Source organism: Pithys albifrons, chromosome 3, assembly GCF_047495875.1.
Source record: "Pithys albifrons albifrons isolate INPA30051 chromosome 3, PitAlb_v1, whole genome shotgun sequence".
Taxonomy (NCBI): domain Eukaryota; kingdom Metazoa; phylum Chordata; class Aves; order Passeriformes; family Thamnophilidae; genus Pithys; species Pithys albifrons.
In genome coordinates, this window is record NC_092460.1 from 79,072,954 (window position 1) to 79,095,417 (window position 22,464).

At 37.8% G+C, this 22,464-nt stretch overlaps 1 protein-coding gene across 7 annotated transcripts in view; it reads left to right on the top strand.

The window, feature by feature from the left end:
* Positions 1–22,464, top strand: part of PTPRZ1 (protein tyrosine phosphatase receptor type Z1) — a 138,333-nt gene that overhangs the window by 71,522 nt on the left and 44,347 nt on the right. For 6 of the 7 annotated variants that reach the window (XM_071552486.1, XM_071552487.1, XM_071552484.1 and 3 more), the window contains exons 3-10: positions 4,894–5,073; positions 6,869–7,020; positions 8,483–8,578; positions 8,836–8,902; positions 12,406–12,563; positions 13,103–13,253; positions 19,473–19,657; positions 20,398–20,524. In XM_071552486.1, coding sequence (XP_071408587.1) covers positions 4,894–5,073; positions 6,869–7,020; positions 8,483–8,578; positions 8,836–8,902; positions 12,406–12,563; positions 13,103–13,253; positions 19,473–19,657; positions 20,398–20,524 — 1,116 coding nt within the window. Of the gene's footprint in view, positions 1–4,893; positions 5,074–6,868; positions 7,021–8,482; positions 8,579–8,835; positions 8,903–12,405; positions 12,564–13,102; positions 13,254–19,472; positions 19,658–20,397; positions 20,525–22,464 lie in introns of those variants that run through there. The other variant, XM_071552488.1, reaches the window with a different exon arrangement.

Consider the following 22,464-nt stretch of genomic DNA (forward strand, 5'->3'; position numbering starts at 1 on the left):
AAAAGCACGTTACTTTATTAATGTTGAACTTCGAGGGTTTACCAGCTATTTTATGTTTTTAGAGTGGACAACCAGTTGCTCCATGGGCTGACTGTCTTTAACCAAACCAGTACAATTTAATTTTTGTACACTTGACCTAGATGTTGGTAAGAAATCTAGTCTTGAAAAACCTACAAGAAATAAATCACTGAGACTGTCATAAGAAGTGGCTAAGCCTAAACCTGGATGCCAAACCTGCTTCTCTGTAGCTATGACTTTTTTAGACAATTAATTTCATCCATTAAATTCAGGCATTTTCCAATCTGAAGAATTTTTGTAAACTTTATGAGACTGATCACAGTCTGGCTGTGGGGGTAACTGGGACTTTTGGAGGGGAAAAACAAGAACCCAAAAATGCTTACAGTTAAGATCAAGACAAAGCAGAACTGTTGTCTTCTACTCAATAATATATAAAACTTGAGCCAGTCATTTTTTTATGACAATAATTTTTCCCTAGAATGCAATGTGTTATGTCATAGCCTTTGGAATATGAGTTACAGTCAGATTCACAAGATTTGTATGAGTAGGACTTCTCTTTTTGGGCCAGTAATGCATTCATCCAGATTGAGAACTGAAATAATTTTTCTGCCTCGGAGATTTAGAGACTGCATTGTGCAAGGTTTGGTAATAAGCTGAATGCCATAGTTATTAATGGTATGAAACATCCTGAGGTCTCTTATCTCCATCTCATCTGTTCATCCAGTTTGGATGCACTGTCTAAATAACGAAGCAGAAATAAATAGGGAAGAAAAGAATGAGGTCTACAGTTTGATGTTCACAGCAATATTGATTTTACATCTAAATTTAAATTTTGTCCCAATATAAGTACCCCCATGTTTTCATGGCCTTATTTCTGATTTCTTTATAAAATGTGTTTACTTGAAAAAAAGTAAAACTGAAATCTCTTAACTCTTCAAAGTGATAAGTCAATAACATTTTAGGATAAGGCAAATCCATTATTAACATTCCACACAGAGGGGTTATCTTTAATCTCCTATTTGTGCCCAATCTATATTTATAAAAGTAATTTTAATATCATGAAAACAAAAGCTGATGAAAAATAGAGAGGAAGAAATTAACTGGAGGTAAAGAATTCATCTCTCTTTTCTGCTGCCTTTCATCTATAACATAAACCTGAGGATTCATATCCATTTAAATTATTAAACGTCTTCCCTGAGCCTCCTTTTCTCCAGGCTAAATAGCCCCAAATCCCTCAGCTGCTCCTCATAAGACGTGTGCTTCAGACCCTTCACCATCTTTGCCCCTCTCAGGACACATTCAAGCACCTCAATATCTCTCTTGTAGTGAGGGCCGAAGTGGAGGCCAAAAGGAGAAGTGGATGCTTGTTGTAGGGGTGGGATCATAGGGATTACGGTTGAGGAGCATCATTATTGAACATTTCCTAGAACGAAAGGGTAGGAAAATTTTCTTTAGATGTTCTGCCCTAGGCAAGATTGGCAAAGGTTATGGTATAGGCAGCCCTTCATTAACTTGTAATCTGCCAGGTTTATTTTCCTTTATTGTGATTTGTCACTTTTTCAGAGCTGACAGCTTTGACAAACATTGCTTCCTCTGTGCACTCTTCAAGATACATTGTGCACATTTTTATTCTCCTCAGATTTACTAAGCACAGTTTTGGGGAATTCATTTCAAAACTCTGTTTCAACAGTATTTCTCAAAATGGCTGGCACAGCTTTGATTTATGATTTCCATCATAACACCTATAATAAAACAATCTGTTCTTGTTTAAAAACATTCAGTTCTTTTGCTTTTACTTTTGCTTTCAGCAAGTTATGTAAACTGCAGCAGTTTCACCTCCTGCTGCCTACACCAAATGCATTTATGTTAACATTATAGTTTGGATCAGCAGTGGACTTTTCAAGCAAATCTCCTGTCTGCACCCCAATTGCCAAGCTTTGGTTCACAAGGTAGAGACAGAGCTAGGCTGAGGTAAAGACCTTCTGAAACACATGTGGTATGGACATCTGGTCCATACCCAACCTCAACTATTTCACTCTATAAATCTACTCCTATTGTTCAGCACTATTTGCTAATATAGACACAACCAATATCTGCTCCAACATTTGCAGAATTCATGCCTAATTATGTATTTTGCTGGTCAAGTGTAGTCTGAATCATCATGACCAAAATCCAGTTCTTCATTCCTTCACAAACTCCTTTCCTTATGGGATTCCCCATAATCTGTTCCTGCACCAGACCAGAGGCTGCCATTGATTTCCTGTACATTTTATTCCATATTTTTTATCAATGCTGTAACTTCACACTGTCTTCTGGGTTGAGCAAAGATTAATATTGTTATCACTAGCTTCATGGTAGGAATTTGTTTATTACACACTGAGCCACAGGTAATGACTATCAAGTTGAAGAACTTAAGTTCTACATACAAAACCAAAAAATATAAAACTGTGGACGTTGGAAAGAGATTATAGTTCCTCTAATTTAAATTTATTTGTTTTTATTGAACTTGATAGTGGATAATTGGGAATATAAAGCGTTGTAGGGAAGATAGCAGGGAATTTAAAGAGAAGATGCTAAAATGGAATAATGACATACATCAAAAGAAGCATGGAAGAAAGTACCCAAAGGCACACTAGTGGGAGAGAGAAAAGAGTAGTGGTTTCAGTAGGTTCTATTCAGTTGTGGAAAGAGTAGAATAAAGGAAATGCATGTTGGAAAATGATTTGTGATGACGTTCTGAAGGAGAGAATGCAGATGAGCAATGGGATTGGGTATGTCAGTGGAAAGAGAACGGAGATTTCTGCTGCCTTGGGGCAACAGCAGGAGTCTGGGGAAGTCTTTGGCTGCAGCAAAAGAAGTAAAAGAAATAGAGCATGCAGCAGGGGGTGCATCCTAACTCTAGGGGGTGGCCATTGGCAAGCAGCTCAGCATAAATTGGCAGAAACTTGCCAGGAAGGGCTCTAGAGAGTTTGCTGCAGCTTGGAAAGTCACTGAGCTGTTTGAAAGCAGACCTGGAAACAAAGGCCTGTCTGCAAGGATGCACGGAGCAAGCTGAGAATTTTTTCTGTCCTTTCTGACCCCGTTTGGAGGCTTTTCTGTTTAAAAGTTAACTATTTAATTTATATTTAAATAAAATTGGCTTTCTTGGTTTTAAAAACCTTCAATATTAGTTAGAAAACTCACTATAGAACACCTGACTAGATTCAAGTATTGCTTGACTTGGGCTCAGAATTTCTTAAAGGAAGCTTTTGAGAGAGGTAAAATATTAGCCACTCTTTTCTTATGAAAGTATATTAGAAATCAGAATAGTGCACTGTTTTCTCAGGTGATAAATTCTGACAGGTAATGTCCAGGACAAGTGTGACTTGAGGAGGAGATGAAAGCTTACTCTGTGTGTCATTCCCAATAGGACCAGTGCTTGCTTGGTGTGGGGCTCCATTCCCCACATGCAGGATATTCACATTCTTCACGCTGTGACTTGAACTTTGGGTTGCTTGGCTGTTGTGCCAAACAGTTTCTTTTGTTACTATTTGCAAGAAGTCAGTGTGTTTCCATACCATCTGGCCTGCTGTAATTCTGATGCAGCAAGGTGATGCTGGTAACTCACTTGACTTGTACCTGTTGACTAATTTAGCTCAGATTTGTTTCTAGGTCGCTGGCTATCCAGATGAGCATCTTTTATTACTGCCTATTGTCATGGTTACAGGACTGGCTGCGTCTCTTCTCCCTTCTCTGAGTTTTCTGCGTGCAATATGAGGGCTGTCCTTGCTTGGGGTACAATATAGCAAATCTTTGCTGACAGCCTTGGATGAGGCAGAGTGGTCTGTAAATGAGCATTGGTTTGTCTCAACATATCCAATAGAATTTAAATATACGCACTGGATGCACTAATACTAGTTCTTAACTAGTAGTAAGTGGAAAGCTAATTGAAGCAATTACATTTCCCTAGGTCTGTGCAGTTAACCCTTGGTTTTAATTAGCCGTTTGGAGAATTACCAGAATTCCCTGTCAGGAAAAACACCTATATGTTAGCAAACACATAAATATACACAAAAATACTGTCTAATTTATATTAGTATGTTATATAAACAAATGATTGGCAGAGCAGCTGCTAGTGCATCATACTGATTTGTGGAGCATTTGTGAATTTCTTATGGAAAATAATCAAGTCTTGAGTGAAGGACATCTGTGTGTGTCCGTGTTGTCCAGGTCTGAACTGGGCCCAGGGAAGTGCTGTGCAGCCCCCATGCCCTGGGAAGGTGCCTTGCTGCAGTGCAGGACCTCCCAGCCACTCTGGCCAGCAGCTGCAAAGGGAAAGGGATGGCTGACGTGTGAGCGCACCATGCTCCATGGGCAGGGCCAGGCCATATGATCAGGCTCTCCAGACACAGCATTGCTAATGGTTTTTCTTTTTCAGAGTAAAATCCCTTTATCTTTCCCCCTCTGTGTAAGAAATTTTTAAAACATCTTGCTGGATAGCTGACTCCATTGGGCAGAATGAACATTAAGGACATTGCTATGGTTAAGTTATTTGGAAAGGATAGTTTTGCAGCAATTCCAACTTTTTTTGCATGCTGATTTCTTTAACCTGAAAGATTATTTTTCACTTATCTGTATTGTGTGTGATGTTGTTTTATACTTTCTTTAGAGACTCATAAGAATATATGTATGATGTCTAAAGTGATCAGTGTGACAACTGTTGAATGTAGGATGCAATGGTAAGTGTGCTAAGTGTTGCTACTGGCGAAGTCTAAAAGAAGGGCAGACACTCTGATCTGAGATTGCAAACTGTGTTTTCACTTTGCCTCAATTAAAAAATATATGGATGCCAGTTTGGGTTTTAAATGTATTTGCCCCAAATGTTTTGATTTCTAGGAACTTTGAACCAAAAGAACTGGGGCAAGAAATATTCAGCCTGTAATGGCGCCAAACAATCGCCTATTAATATAGATGAAGATCTTACCCAAGTAAATGTGAATCTGAAGAAACTTAAATTCCATGGATGGGAGAAGGAAACTTTGGAAGATACTTTCATTCGCAACACTGGCAAAACAGGTAAGAAGATTTCAGGTTTGGAGTTAAGTGAGATCAGAAAAGTGATATAGGATGCATAACCCACCAAAGACGTGAAATAGATCATTTTCATTTCACTTTTCCTTAGCTGGTGTATTCTGAATTTATCTATTAAATAATTTTAAAAAAAGAACAGTGATGACAATAACTAAACGTAACAGACAAATCACGCAAATAAAAATTATGTGCATGGACAGATAGAGCCAAAGCAACCATTTTATTACTATCATCCCATTGTGGGCACTTCATTGAAGCTAAAGAGTAATTTGCCATTTGCTATGAAACAGTGGTAATTATTACTGCATATATAGAGTCTGTAATGAGTATGCAAAAGTGATTTTTTAAAGGTATGACTAAATTACCTGCTAATCTGAAAACAATTCATAGCTGAGTTGAAGTTTCAAAAAACTCAGAATGGAATTCAGCTCAACTACACATAGACACCTATAATGTAGGAACTTGGATCTGAATTACTCTCATAGACTTCTTCTTACAGTCAAAGAAGAGAAGTAGGTGCTTTTATGGTGTAATTTGTGTTACCAATCTTAGAAATGTATTTTAGAAAAAAGTGATTTATAACAACAAGTGCCTATTTCTTCCAGACAAAAAAGAAGCTTATGGTGGCATTTAAATTGTCAGACAAATCTTCTTGCAAACACTTACAAATCCAGGATAGCAGTAACTAAAAGCTCCTTGTTAGAAGTACTGTTTCTTGTTTTGGGCATAAATGTGCAGGAAGTAATCTCTTAACAACTGTCTTTGTCTCCTACCAGTTCCAGTGAGACCCCTAGATCAGCCTGTTTAGTTTAGTTTAGTTTAGCGTTGTTGTTTCTGATTTCTGTTCTTGGCCCTACATACTTCCTACATACTACTCCACAAATCACTTGTTTTCCTCTTGCCTTACCAGCTGAGATAAATAGTGCATTTGTGTTTTCAAGATGCCCCTGAGAAAGCATTCTTCAAAGTCCTTGAAAGTGAACTGTCCTCTACCTCTTCTACAAAAATTCAGATATTATACATGGAACTGTTAAGCTTATTAAAATTGTCTTCAAGGTTTTAGGAAGGGAATGTAATGAAACTGAACTCCATTAGTGCTCTTTTTAGCAAGAGGTCAAGCAATTCACAATAGCTGGAGATGGGAAAACCAAAATGTGGGGCTTCAGTCTACTTCCCCCAGCTTATTCTCTTCAGAAGACAAATGTTCCGTCCCATCTACAGTTTTTGTACAACTATGTCTTGCTGAAGACCTGTCATCACCTTTTCCCGTGGGAGATGTCTCCACAGCTAAGGGGTTTCACAAGTCAGGACAGTCCTCCTGGGAACTGGCTAAAATTTTCTTTTCTCATGTTGCCTCATGATTTGTATATAGAATTATGGTAGAAATGGGGTGCTGATACGTATTTTCCCTTTTGTTAAAAACACAGGTGCTTTTAGAAAGCTATGTATTTTCTTAGGCAGCCAGTATGGTGGCTAAACCAATTTTCTGAATTATTTAGAGTAGTTCTATGTCTATTTCAGTTAATAGGAGACCAAGTGCACTTCATTAAATTATTATTTTATGAATTCCAGCATGAAATTAAACATGTCCCCCATGCTAACAGTGAATTACCACACTTCCTACTTAGTTTAAATAACCAATTTCCTGTCAAATTGCTTATAAAATAACAGAGAAAGAAGTATAGTGTATTTACCTTCTAGCCCCAAATACTGAAATATGATAGTTAAAGATGGCTGGCACTTATATTGACACTCCTTTTTTCCCTCTCAATTTATTCAGTGGAAATTAACCTGACAAGTGATTATTATGTAAGTGGAGGTGGGTTAGACACCATTTTCAAAGCAAGCAAGATCACTTTTCACTGGGGAAAATGCAACGCATCATCAGACGGATCAGAACATAGTTTAGAAGGACAAAAATTTCCTCTTGAGGTAAAGTACAGAATTGATTTTGATTATTTCAACAACTTGCCATTATGAAAAAATACCTTTATGTCTTGATTTAAGTCTATTTGCAAATACAATCATTCACTTAAATCCAAATTAATAATATCCAAATGATGGATTTTAGAAGGGCAGCATAAGGTGTTAGTCCATGGCACGTTGGGAATGTCTAAACTGTGTTTTCACACATCCTCTAAGATGACATGAGATGTCAGTTCTGCTAATCTGACAGAGTTTAAGCTCCCACTAACAGTTAAGCTCATACAATTTGAACTCAGCATATTCCACATCAGTTCATTGTTTATAGTGTAAATGGACTTCCCAAAGCTAGGGTTATGCTGAGAGCCCATGGCAGCTGCTGGACCTCAGAGAGACAAAGCACAGCCCATGTTGCTGGGCTGGAAAGAGCTGACAGGGGTGTGTGAAGGGCCATGTGAGAGCAAGTCCTGAGTGCAGCCACATTCATAGGCAGCCAGGCCAGTGTACTCCTGGCTGGTTTGGCAGAATAGCTTGCAGCAGCATGGGGATGGGGTGGAGGAGAGGAGCAGCTCTCACTAGAATCACAAGGGCACTCTACAGGCCAAACTTTCTATCTTCAACACGATATTGTGGTCATTTTCCAGTTAAAACAATGTAGTTGTGGCAGACAACTGTGCTGCTCCTCATTCCCAGCACTTTGGACTTCTATGTGAGAGCAAAGCAATAGTGCCTAGGTCGACCTGTATATGAGGCAGAGCTATGAGCCAGAAGCTTTCCCTGGGGAGTGTCATTTCCTTTACCTCATTAGCCATTCAGAAATTCCCACTCACACTCCACTAGTCCTGCCAAGACATTGAAGAGAATATTCTCTTTCATCATCATCTCATGGAAAGCTAGTCAGAGCAGGACACTCCCCCATTCATGATGGTGGCCCAGCACTGGAGGACATTTTCCAGCTGCATCTGGGGAAAGAAGGGAAGGGGTGCAACAAAATCAATGCTCATGACAGTGGTCAGATGTGGGCGCAAAGTTCTTGATAATCTTATACTACCAATGCTTCTCTATACTTAGTGCAAGGCAGATGCAGTAGAGACATCTTAAAGTATTATTCATGTTTTATCACTGATTTCAAGATTCAGCTCACCTGAGTACTCTAGATCATGAGTCCAGTATCAGCAAGTTATCTCTGCTTACTGTATTATACATGGAAAGCATTGTGCTCCTTGAAAGGAGAATTCTTGTGTACTTAATAGCTTTCCATGACAGGTTGTTTTTAGATAGCCAATTGCCGATGAATTCTATTCTTTATCTGCAGATAATGCACGTAAGATTAAAAAGAAAATCCATATATTTGTATTTAGATTTTTTGTTTGGATGTGGGTTTTTTCAAATTGGGAATATAAATAACTGCATTTATTATTTTTTTAAATTTTTTATATATGTATACATTTGAATATGTTTTTGTTTGCAGATGCAAATCTACTGCTATGACGCAGATCAGTTTACAGATTTCGAAGAGGCAGTTAAAGGAAATGGAAAGTTAAGAGCTTTATCAATTTTGTTTGAGGTAAACAAAATGTATTTTTGTGTCATTTAACAAGCCTTGAAACACAGAAGATGTTCAAACTGAATTTAACTGATTCCAGTGTGTGATGACTGAGTTAAAAATTGCATGTATCTTTCTAATTTATTCTTGCAGAAAAGCAAATGGGCAGAATATGTTTGCTGGGCTTTAAGTCATCAATAATTTTGGTAGTGAACTGTAACTTTCAAAATTTTTTTGTGAAGCTTGCACTGTTAAAATATGCAATTTCTTTTTAACAGATTGGACTAGAAGATAATCCAGATTATAATGAAATCATTAATGGAGTAGATAGTGTTAGTCGTTTTGGTAAGTTTGCCTCCATGTTTTATTGATTACTGATTAGATTAAATTCCATTTCAGTGTGATTATGAAACCCTTAAAGACATCAAGGAGCACAATTCTCTCTTGGCCAGCCATGTCTATTTTGTTCGAAATTATGAAAGTTTCCTATCTAGACTGGAGAGCTCACAATCACCAACCACATGTACTTTAACTTGAGCAAGTGCCAGATTCTGCACCTGACTGTTTGTACAAACTGAGGAATGAGAGTCTGGAGAGCACCCCTTTGGAAAGAGATCTGAGGGTTTGGTTTGATAGCAAGTTGATTATTGGTCAGCAGTGCTCTGACAGCCAGGAGAGCCAGCTGTTTTCTGGGAGACATCGGGTGCAGCATCGCCAGCTGGTCAAGGGAGGTGATTTTCCTGCTCTGCTCTGCACTGGGGCAGCCTCATCCTGCATCCTGCATGCAGTTTTGGGTGCCACAATGTAAGGACATCAAGCTAGTAGAGAGCATCCAGAGAAGGGCAACCAAGATTATGAAAGGTCTTGAAGACATGACTTGGAAGGAGTGTCTGAGGTCACTTTGTTCAGCTTGGGGAAGGGGTGCCTCATCACAGTCTACAAATTCCTTAAGGGAGGAAGCAGAGGGGAATTTGCTGATCTGTCTGTGGTGACCAGTGATAGGACCTGAGGATGTGGCATAAAGCTGCATCCGGGGAAGTTCAGATTGGGCATTAGAAAAGGTCCTTCACTGAGATGGTGATCTGTCACTGGAACAGGCTTCCCAGAGAAGTAAGTGGTCGTGTCACCAAGTATCTGGATGATCCTCTTAATCACATCATTTAGTTTTAGATAGTCCTGTGAGAAGGAAGGAGTTGAATTTAATGATCCTCAAGGGTCTCTCTTCCAACTTGAGATAGTCTATGCTTCTATGATTTAGTTACCCCAAGACTGAATATTTGTAACAACAGAAATATAAATCCATAGATATAGTTATTAGGAGAATTTTGCAACTGTTTAAAAGCTAAATCCAGGTAAATCTGATTTATTACATATTTCTTCTTAATCATACATTTCAGCATTTTCATGTCTTGTTGGAAGCCAGATGACGCTGTTGCAGCTATGCAGAATGAGTCTTACAAGAGTGAGACTGTATGAATATCAATATTCATTAGACTCAGAGGAGAGGAATTATTTTTTCAGCAGCTCCTGAAGTAATCCAATTATATTGTATTCGTAGTAGCATTATTAAAAAGAATTGTTAACAATTTTGTATTTAAGAAGTGCCTTGATGTGGTTTTGCTCATCAGAACACATGAACTTCAGTAAGGTACATGAGTAGATCTGGGCTCTGTTTCTAACTCGGTTTCACAGTGGCTTTGCAGAAGAAAAAGCATGAATGAGCACTGTCTTGAACAGGGATATTTTCTTACATCATGTCCATCACTTTAAGTAAACTATGTCTCAGTTTTCCTTTATGTAATGCTAGATTTTTTTAAAACTCCTTTAGATTGATAGATTGAAAGTGTAAAAAGCTGCTTTAAAAGCTCTCAAAAGCATGACACTAAAACCAAGACTATTTTTTTCCTCTGTAAAACAAACACTATTCAACAAATATGAAAGGCAGCAACTTCCATAAATTATAAAGACAGAGGAGGTGGAAATACAAAGCAGTTAAGATTCATTACTTTTGTGTGCCATCTTCTGTGAGACAAGAAGAAAAACGAGTAATACATCAAGGCAGGTGCTGTCCTACAGCCTTGGAAGGAGCTGTAAAACTATAAGCAGCAAGATTCAAGATACAGTCACTACATGGCACTTCAACAATGAGTAGAATATAATTTTCTTGAAAAAAATGCAAATAAGCTCAGAAAATTCAGGTCATGAATAATCAAGTTGTTTCTTCTGAAGAAAGGTGAATACCTCACAATCTGCCTTTGTGATACACATGATTTGTCCTTGTCAGTCATATCTATATTGTGCTTATTTGAATCCCAGTTGCTGAGTTCTCAAGCTCTGCAGAGGAGCACTCCTATTCCTTCTGGATAAACTCTGTTTTTCATCATTCTTTGTAGGTGTTTGACTTTAAAATCTAGGTTGTCAATCACATTAAAGGCATTCTAAAATACAGTGTTGAAAAATGTATGGCAAGATTCTAAATGAATGAGAAGTTTCATGTCCCCAAGCATCTCCATAAAATGGACTGGCCATTCATTTTTATTTAGGGAGGAATGTGTTAACTAGACACGTACTATATAGCAATGATAGATTCTGTGTGAAGATTGATTAACATTTTGACAGGAGAAACAGAAGGATGGGCATTGCTTGACACTACTAAATGTTCCCTTTTCATGACATATGCATAAGAGAGAGGGGAGGAGCCAGCTCTTAAACCTTAACCAGTAGAGTAGTCACTGTACAGAAGAAAAGCACCAGTCACTTGTAATAAACTTTAAATGTAATGTCACCAAATTTGTAAGGAATTCTGAAGGCAAAGACAGGTCCAAAGTCTGTACAGGGCTCAAGAAGCAGCATATCTCTAAAACCACAAGTTAATGAAGGGTCTGAAAATTCATTAGGTATTTAAAAGTGAATATTTACCAAATAAGGAGAAATTTAAAATCAGTAACTTTCATTTGAAATGAGGTATATAAGGATCTAGACAATTCCAGGGTATGAAAAACAGCATTTTTTTGAATGCACCAGATAAGGCAGATAATTGTAACAGACTACAAAAATCTGCCTTGTTGAAGATCATACCATTTATGTCAATTTCTGTTGCTGGACCCTGCTGCCATAGCAGCAGCAACTTGGCTTTATGTGGATAGACTTTCACCAGTTCCTCACGCTTACTCACAGCTCACAATGTATCAGGTAAGCTGCTGACCTGAGAGATGTGCTGTTATTTTCCCAGAACAATTAACAGAGTGGTCATACTCTCCTGGAGGATATCTTTGCATCCTTCACACTTTGGGTTACAGTTTTTCACTGTATTATCAACATTTAAAAAAAAACTGATCCACAGAAATTTTGTTTCTGCTATCACAAATAATATTAACTGTCAGGTCTAACACACTGACAGCTCCCCAGTCAGTGATTTTCTGCAGCAGTTTGGATCCTGCAAGAAGCTCAACAACTTAATTAAACTCAGGGAGAATTCGAAGCCGTGTCATGAGACCTAATACGGAGATTTAACGCATTTTTTTTCTTTGGAGTTGAAGAGTGAGACAAAGATTTGGCATCTTGGACATTTACGAGTAAGCTTACAGATGAACAAATTCTTGTAAACCAATATACTGTTTATTTATTACTGGAGTAACTCATTACACCTTCCCAAGTAAACAAAGTTGGCTTTGAAGTACACTTATTCAAACTAAATAGAAAAGGCTCTGCAATTTATTTGTATGTTAGTCTCTCTGGAAATTAAATTTTGAATAATCTCAAAATTAGCACGTTCCTACAATGGTAACTCTTGAAGACTGTGATTTCTATTTATTCATTGCTTCATCTGATTCTATTTTTTTTTTCAGGAAAACAGGCTGCCTTGGAACCATTTATTTTGCTGAATCTTTTGCCGAATGCAACAGACAAATATTACACCTATAATGGATCTTTATCAGCTCCTCCATGCTCTGAAACAGTTGAATGGATTGTGTTTAAAGATACCATAAGTATTTCTGAAAACCAGGTAATTTGTGTAATGTTGTAAACCAAAACATAATACGGAATACCAAGAAACAGCATTTGCCATATATTGCATTCACTGCCAGCCCAACAACACAGCTTTTCTTCTGTCTATTTAGGAGGTTTTCATGTAGCCATTAAATTAGAAAGCATATATATTACTTGTGTGCTATCTTTTCCCTTTTTTTTAGTTTAGGACTAGAATCTGAGTAATTTCTTGTCTTAAAATGGAGTAACAACATACACCAGGCTGTCTGGACTTCTGCCTCAGATAAAGAGCAGTACAAAACACTCTTTCCGTGTTCCCCAAGCCAAATGGTAGTGCTGGGCAGAGCACAGCTCCAGCAGTGGAGTGGTTGAGAAATACTGGTGGAGTAAACCATTAGATATACTGATGGTACAGAGGAACAAAAGTTCAGTGCCATGCAGAATAGCTCAACTGTGTAACTCTACCAACATCTTTTCCCCAGAGTTTTTGCCTGCTAGCAGAATCTGGTCAATTTATTATGATTTCTGACTTCTTTTTTTCCTCACCTCTTCTAGTTAGCTGTGTTCTGTGAAGTCCTTACAATGCAGCAGTCTGGCTATGTTATGCTGATGGACTACCTGCAAAACAACTTTAGAGAACAGCAATATAAGTTCTTTGGACAAGTGTTTTCCTCTTACACTGGACAAGAAGAAATTCATGAAGCAGGTACTTACTGAACAGTCATTCCTGTCTTCATAAGCTGAAAGATAATTTTCAGTAAAAGATTCATCCAAGTATGAAAATACTCATTTTAAATTGTGTAGAATGTAGCACACTGTATTATTACTCATAAATCTATCACTTCAGAGAAAAAAACTAGCAATCATAAAATATGTCAGATTAAATGGAGTGGAAAATTAAATGCTTGTCTTGACCAAGCATTCAGTGAAGATCACGTCAGTTCAAACTTTCTTGCACTGCCCTTTTAATGTGTTTCAAACACAAACAAAAGTGCCTTTTCAGAGACTGCAAGGGAATTTTGTTTTACAAATCCATTTGGTTCTTTGTCATGTACTGTGGATGCTATTACAACAGAGACTGAAGTGAGGTCACCAAATTAATTTCATGTACTCTGCTAAGAAACTAATAGATGGAGAGAATTCTGGAAGCCAGATTATGATTTCTGTTTTAGTTAAAACTTCAGGGAAGTTTGTGAACATTATATGACCAAAATAGTACATTATGTAATGGGAAACAAGATCTAGGACTAAATATGGAAGTCACTGATTTCTGTACTCACAAGCAGAGAAGAATATAGAGTAAACATCTAAATTGGGGACTTTCTCTTGCTGTTTGGAGAGGGATACCTGTAGATTCTTAAACTCAATTGCACTGAACTCTGCTTAATTATACACAAACAGATGACTGAAGCACATAGTGTAGGTGTTCTACAGATTAAAAAGTGTAGTTTCATATGTATATATATGTATGTGCACACATATGCACACAAATGCAACTATAGTATTTGTTTAATGTAGAACATTAGAGATGCATTTATATTTTCACCTTCATTTTAAGAGAAGTTAATAAAAACCCGTAGGAATCATTAAATGTCCAGATGTAAAAGCTGGGACATGAAGGTCAATGTCTCCAAGAGTAAATAGGCTTATGTATTTTATGTTTAATATTGTGTAGTAGGCAACAGAAAAAAATAATCTTTTTAATCCCTTCAGAGGATGCAAGAAAAACTACAAGAATGGGTCTTAGGTAGATAATTGAAAAATTATTTTTCATTGTGAAACCTAGAATCCCAGTTTTCTCCTGCTACATTCTGTGTAGGCTCTCATTAGTCAGTAGGATTAAATGTTTGATTTGTTGCTGTTGTTAATATATTTCTTAAGTAGAATGAAGTTTCATTGGAAAAGCTAAAAGAATTTTCTGTTCTGTTATAAACCAATTTCAGCAAATTATTGTCAGAAATTTTTTCACAGTGTCATCCTCAATGTTCTTGATGTACTAGCACTGTCTTACAGAGGACATGGGAGATACTTTGTTCCCCAAACCTGCCTATACATGTAATTTCCCTGTGTGATATATATGTATGTATGTATTTAGGAAAACTGAAATAGCTAATCCTTACAGCTATACTTCAGGATTCAACTAAAAAGTGTTTTCAAATTATAATGCTTTACCTCCACCAACCTCAGCTGTCATAAAAATCCACTTATAATAGAAATCATTGTTTATTCCTATAAACATGAGAACCATCATGTAGGCTGCTGGGTCCTTTAGGTGACTTCCCATCCGTTCCTTCTGGTAAGGCCCTGGGAGTAAGGGCAGAAACCTGACTCTTGTTAATCTTCCTGGATTTAGTAAAGGTATAAAAAACAATGGGTTCTTAAAATTTAAGACTGACAATGTATAGTGGTAAAATGTGTTTGTCGGGCTGTTTTCCCATGAGAAATACAACTCTGTAAAGTTCAGCAGTTGCCTTAGCTAAATTTTCTTGTGAGACATGGGGTCAGGGCTCATGCCTTTCCCCTTTCACATGCCTCAGTTGACATGAACAACCATTCTCGGATTCCATCCAAATGTTTGTGCGGGACACTTTGCTGTCCACAGGTGCCCAGGTGCTGGCAGTGGTGGGTACAGGGGTGGGCTCTGTGGGAGCCCGGGGCTGCCCCGAGCCTGACACAGACAGTTCCAGCTGGCTCCAACCCACCCACCCCAGGGCACAGCTGAGCCGCTCAGCCATAGTGGTGGCTCCTCTGGCAACACGGAGCTGCACAGCAGTGAGAAGTGAGGGGGAAAGTGTAAGAAAAAGCCCTATGATGCCCAGGTGAGAAGAGGAGGAGAGGAAGTGCTCCAGGAGCAGGAGCAGAGATTCCCCTGGAGCCCATGGTGGAAATAAGTTATCGCAGGGCAGACTGTGGAGACTCCATGCAGAAGCAGGCTCCTGGCTGGAGCTGTGGATTGTGGAGAGGAGCCCATGCAGGAGCACGTTATCAGGCAAGTCTGTGGACCTGCGTAGCACTCTGTTCCTGAAAGACTAGACAGGCTGGAAAAATTAATGAAAAATGGTATCCTGTGGGTGTAACCCAGAACTAGTGTAGGGAAACAGTCTTAGGAGCAAGGAGAGGCAGAGGCAAAGCATTATAACTGACCGCAATGCCCATTCTGTATTTCCCTGTGCTGCTGGTCGTAGGAAGGTGAAAGAATCAGGAGTGAAGTTAAGCCTGGGAAGAAGGAAAGGGTGGGGAGGTGTATGTGATTTTGGTTTTGTTTTTCACTATCCTACTTTACTTTAATCAGTGATAAGTTAAATTTCCTCACGTTGAGTCTGTTTTTTGCCAAAGGTGGTGTCTGTTGAGTGATCTCCGTCTGGCCCACCAGCTTTTTCAGTTTATTTTTTTCCCCTGCCCTGCTGAAGAAGGGGAGTGGGAGAGCAGCTGGGTGAGCACCTGGTGGCCAGACAAGGTCAGCTCAGCACACTAGTACTGTGCTGCTCCACATCCATCACAGAATGAGAGTAGACTGGGGATGCTGATTAACTCCTTTTTGCCACACATACTTTTTGTCAGGGATCTGCAAAGCCTCTGAATATCTTAATGTAAATTAAGGGATTTCAACAATTAAAAATCTGCATTTAAAAAATAAAATCTCAAACCTAGATTCAGCTATAGGTGGACAAAAGCAAGAAGTGTGGGGGAAAAGAAAAAAAAAGAAGCAAGCACCAACCTTGGGCAGCTTATAAATGTCTTCTGGTCAAAAACACAGCCCAGGCAGATTTTGACAATGATTTGACTAATGTACTCCAGTGGTTCCCCATAATGCAAATTACTTTAAATGAAATTTTTTTAAGTTACATGGGTAGTATTTTGTTCCACAGAAGAATGAGCAGAGATATGTACATTATCATGACATGATATGCAAGACCAGCATCTAAGTACTCATATGGCGGAAAGCAGAGACTTGAATCCAAGCCCAGTAGAGGTTTTAATAGGCTTCTGACTTCCTGTGAATTATTTGCTCTTTTGTGTTTTGCTCTTTGAGACTTGTAATCCGGTTTAATACCTGCAACTTCAGATTAGTAGGACTGAGAGCTCCCTTTCTTGCCCAGATTTTCTACAAGTAGGTCTCAGAGCAGAAGTATTTAATTAGCTAAGTTGTTATGTGATTTTCTTTTCCTAGTCTCTGGAGAGGGAAAATGGAAAAAGGCAGGAGCTAAGTATCTCTGTGTTACTAAGACTGGCAGGAAAGAAAAGGAAACAGCACAGGCAGAATGTCTTATGAAGGGAAATCAGAAGGGCAATAGAAATCTTGGAAAGAAATGGAGGTGAAATAATATATAGGTGATTGTCATGTAGGAATATTGTTAGTCACAGCTGAGATGAACATCAAAAGGAGAAGAACAAAGACAACTTTTTTTCTTGGGAAAAAATAGAAAAAACAGCTGGAAAAGAAAAAACCAATCTTGTACCTTTAGAAGTTCTGTAATACTGCTCTACTAGTCTGAACACAGTCAGAAATTTCAGAACCAAATTCACTCACAGGCAAAATAGGTAAAGGGAAGAAAAAAGACTGTAGAGAAGTATTTGGAACACAGAGAATCTTGGTGTTTATATCATAAAAAAGTGTTTTGAGAGTAATTTTAAACATCTTTGAAAAGAAATAGCTGAGTCATTAGATCTGTTGAAAAATAATGAAATCAGTTTAAGTCATTTGTCTTCATGCTCAGAATTGAGAAGGAAGTCGTCTTTGATGGTCCATTCCTTTTGGGAATGGAATGGAATGTACACAATTGGAGATATTTTTTTTATTTGTTCTTCCTTCAATTAGAGGAATTCAGTGTCATGAATAAAATGGCATATTAGTTAAATAGCACAGTGGATTCAAAACCTGGCAGCTATAGAATTCAGCTAATTTACAGACTAATACGGCCTCAACCATTAGCTTACACACGGACACAAGAATTAAAAAAAAAGCCCTGCTGCTTGTTTTCCATTGACTAGCTCAGACCAAAGCTGCTCAAAAGTGCCCACCTGCGTTCAGAACGGAATAAACTGCTTTTACAAATATTTTTGAGAGGTTTGAGTGCCCTCTTGTGTTCAAGTGGCAAAATGCAAATCTAATTGTGAAAACGCCGTATTTTCCACAAAAGCTTTGTGGCATCATTATGTTTGCTTCCTTTAAGAGGACTCCAGAGGATCGCCAGTTGTTTTCTTAGTTAGCTAGACAGTTTTCTTTTCTTGCTTTGTTAGATGCTCACTTTTTTTAAACAGATTATGAGATGTAAAAAATGTTCCTTCCTTTGTTCCAAATAGGGAATGACTATGTAATTACTTCTGCAAAGTTAAGCTAAAAATCTTGTAATAAAAACACATCCATCTTGTAATTTTAATTTAAGATTTATTTGTTGAATTATTCAGAATAAACTTTGTGTGCTTCAATCAGTGATTTTAACAAGGCTAATGGATTAAATGAAGCAGTAGAAATGAGGTAATAAACGAAGCAATAGACTGAATAATACACCTCTCCAGTACCTGTGGAAGTGCATATAAAAATAGTTTCAGTACATGAGACAGGAACTTCCCAAAATCTAGGGCAGGGCCAGGTAATCACTTCAAGCATTTAAACCGAATTTCCAAAAGAATGCAATTTCAAAAAGACGAGAAAAGGGATTTGTAACAGGAAATACCAGGGACCCCTGGCCTTCATTCTGAGATGTAAGAACAAATCTAGTTTCTGTGCTTTCGAGTTGGGAACCAAAAGTTAGTGAGCACTTTTGGCAGTCATCTCCATTCTTCACTCCTATGTCTAAAGACACAGATCCCCCACCAGCATATGGGATGATGAGAGCAAGGAAGGAGAATGAGGTCTCAGCCCAAATCCAAACCACCCGTTTAGGATGCAGGTCTATGTGATAATTGCTTAATTTTTTTGTATATCATAACTCACTAGTCATTTTTTCAGTGAACTTCAACTAGATAATTTACATTTTCTGCTAATATAATTTTTTCATATGGGTTAATCTACATTTGACCTTTTTATATTATTTTCAAGCCACACACAGGTGCTTGAACAATTGAAAAACAAATGTCAGAGCCTCAGCAAATTTCTAGTGCACTGGTAATCAGTATATCTGTGTATGCATATGTATATAAAAGTACCAAAATGTTCCGCTTACTTTAGTAAAATGCCGAGTATTGGAGGGGAAGGGCTGAAAGACTGGCAAGAGTCACTTCCTGACCAGCCTTCCCTCTGCTGTGCAGCTTCCAGGCACACAAAGAAGGTGTGTGTGAGCCAGGCCCAGGATTGCAATGGCCTGACTAGACTTCTGCAGCCGATACTTAAATGGTGCCTTGAAGTATAATAACATAAAATCACTATCTGCTAATGTAGTAATTTCTTATCTGCTTCCTATTTGCCTTTTTTCACTTCTTTCAGAAGTATAAAAAGATTCAAGCATCACAGAAGGGAAACTCAAGTGTGATAGGTTTACCTTTAACCTTTAAAAACAAGCTACTGTACTTTACAGTCTGTTATAGCTGGTGAGAGAGCATGCAGCACTTCTGATGCTACTCTGATGGACCCATAAGGACAGAATAATAGAGATTTTTTCATCCCCTGGTTAGATATAAGGATCTTTACATTTTGTGGTTTGTATTTTATTTCATAGGAACTGGATATAAATATTTCACAAAATATGGTGTAAGAGTGGGAGAGAGGGGACTCAGTCTGCAAGTTACCTTGCTTTTGAAAATCTAGTATTAAAATACTGGTTCTGTTTATAGTGCATGACATCTCAAATATTTTAGTGGAAAGCTAAAAATGAGGCACATGAAAGACTTGCATTAATTTTCTCAGGAGGTAGCTCAAGATCTTAGGAGAGTAACTTGTACCATTTAATAAATACCATATTCTTTCCTGTTTTCTTCCTTCCAGTTTGCAGCTCAGAACCTGAAAATGTTCAGTCTGATCCAAAGAATTATACTAGTCTTCTTGTTACGTGGGAAAGACCTCGAGTTGTATATGACACCACAATTGAGAGATTTGCTGTCTTTTATCAACAGTTGGATGGAGAAGACCAGACTAAGCACGAGTTTCTGACAGATGGGTATCAGGACTTGGTAACTGTAAACTCTTCAAGTTTCATAAAAGGAGGGGATGGCGTAACAACTCAATGTTAATTATCTTAAGGGATTAAACTGTAGCTGGGAACCAATTCAGTAAAAAAATACTAGTTTGGCTGCAGCTCACAGAAGCTGTAGTTCATTTTTTGACTGTAAAGACTTAAAGACAATTGAAAAGAACTAAAGGTCTCTCTTGCCCAGCAGAGGGAAAACCTCTGCAGATTACTGCTCTGTTTTGCCTATACTGGCTCCAAATGTTTATGACCGTGCCAATCACAGAGCTCCTCAGCCACAAACTCCTTAGTCAGTTAGTAGTGATCTGTACTTCATCGCTCACAGATGTGAAATAATTACCTACCAAGCAACTAATATGATTCAATTCAATCATCCTGCTAAAACTCAAGTTACTGATTACAGCTTCCTGTTATTTTACTCATGGGATCTGTTCCTGTAACTCTCTTTAAAAAAGACTCATAACTTACCAGACATAATGTTACCTAAGCTTCTCTTCAGCACTAAATAATTATATAGTTTGGTATCCTGCATGTAAAATACTCACAACAATTTTTTTCAAGTTGTCTGAAGAACATTTGTGACAATAAAATATAAAAAGTGTACATTAGAATACTAGAAGAGCTTTATGGTTCATATGAAAAATGTGTTATGAAAAAATTAACATTTTCAAATATTTGATACTTATTAGCATGTAAATGATTACATGTGCTTTTTTCTTTTAGGGGGCTATTCTAAATAATCTGCTGCCCAATACAAGTTATGTTCTTCAGATAGTTGCTGTTTGCTCTAATGGCCTATATGGAAAATACAGTGACCAAGTCATTGTTGATATGCCTTTAGAAGACTCAGGTAAGTGGTCTTTTGATCTTAGTGATCAGTTAGCTGAAAATCCGTATTTGAGGTAGTTTGTTTGCAAACCAGTTAAAATGCATGACTATCAAATCATGCTAAAATGAAATTTCAAAATCACTGCAGTTAACCGTCAGCATGTTCCTAGCTACTGATATCTTACATGATGTAATTCTTTGTGAGCATTGCCTGTAAAAGACTGCATGTTAATTTTTTCACTCTAAAAATACTCTGAAAAACACCCATCTGATTTCGAATCTCACAAGTATATCTTTAAGCAATATAATATAGGGAAATAAAACCATCTTTGGTATTATTTCTCTATGATTCAAGCATCATCCCAAAATTAATCCACACAACTAAGTTATTAAGAAAACAAGTGATACAACCCCAATATATGATTTCTGTCTCTATTGATGATTTTGAAATTTGATTTCTTATGAATACTTTGAATTTTATTTCAAAAGACTTGTGGTGATGGATTTCCCTTGCTTCTTAATGCTGCCTTGCAAAAAATCAAAAGGCCTAACAAACAAATCTTAATGATTTCACAGCCAGATTTACTTTTTCCGCCTGCTGGTAAATATGAAATAATTTGAAACTATAGCATGAAGCTTGATCTTATCCTTAATAATTCCCTAAATTCTGTGGAAGTTTTAGCATCAGACCAGTTCTTATGAAAGTGAGTGAGAGCTGTGTTTTTAACTAAGAAAACTGTAATTAATCATAGAAAAAAAATCAATGACTGTCTGATCATGCAAGGAACCATTTTTTATCTAAGGGCCTGGATTGTATTGTTTATTTATGTATTCTGTAAGTTCAGTTTTACACTTCTGTAAGTCTGTTTGGCTACAGCAAAATCCTTCATGATGTTATGGTGTACTTGGGATAATAGGTCAGTTCAAGGGAACCCCATTCCTTTACAGTGAGAAAAATATGATTCTATGATTCTCAGCAATCTCTACTGCATGAGTTATGGACTAATAATGGTAATAGGCTTGTAATAGTGTGGGAGGAGGACACAGCATCTGGTATAGTACATGTAATTTTTCAATAAACATTTAACTTGTTCAACACAAAGCATTTGGAGTCTTATGGAGGTATCTACCAGAATTTTCCTGTCTCTCTAGTTTTCTAAGAAGTCCACAAGGTCCTGACATTTTGCATGACATCTCGCTTTTCTTCTTTATCCATCTCTTAGATACTATATTCTTCCGCTTATTTTCCAGAATTTGATGGGTTTGTGTTTGAAGAATTTTCTCAGATGAGAGTTCCTCTATATACCCCACATCCATTTCTACATGGAATGATAAATAAGCAGCGTAGTGTTGTCATTATTAAACAGTAGTTCAACAAATCAATTCAGTGCAGTGCTGCCATCACAGCTGTAAGACTTCTGAAAACAGATATTGCAAACCAAAATCCAGTATAGTGGTATCCAGAGAATAAACTACCCTACTACTGCTACTGCTGTAACCTTTTGATGAGTTGCATACCACCCTCCCTGTGCCTCCCTTTTGGAGGAGAGGTAGATGCAGGGCAGGAAGAGAGACTGGAGCCCTCGGGCTGGGTAAGCACTGCCCAGTGCACCTGCAGTGCAAGCAGATAGTGCTGGGAAACAAACTCGGCAGGACTACAGTGGAACATTTGGCAGCCACTGCTCATGGTATCCACGTTGTATCCCTGCTGAAGTCATGCAAAGCAGTGGCTTTGCATTCATTCCAGGAGAAGAAAGAGTGAAGGTCTTGCTTTGGAAATCCATACTGGAAAATTAATTTTGCCTTCCAGTATATCAGCAGAAATTTCTCTTGAGATTTGTATGCAGTTCTGACTGAAGGTCTGATACTCTTCAGTCTTTTTACATAGGCGCTCCATTAATTTCACTATTTATATTTTAAATTTTACAAAATATAAATGAAAAGAGGGAGAAGGTTTTAAAC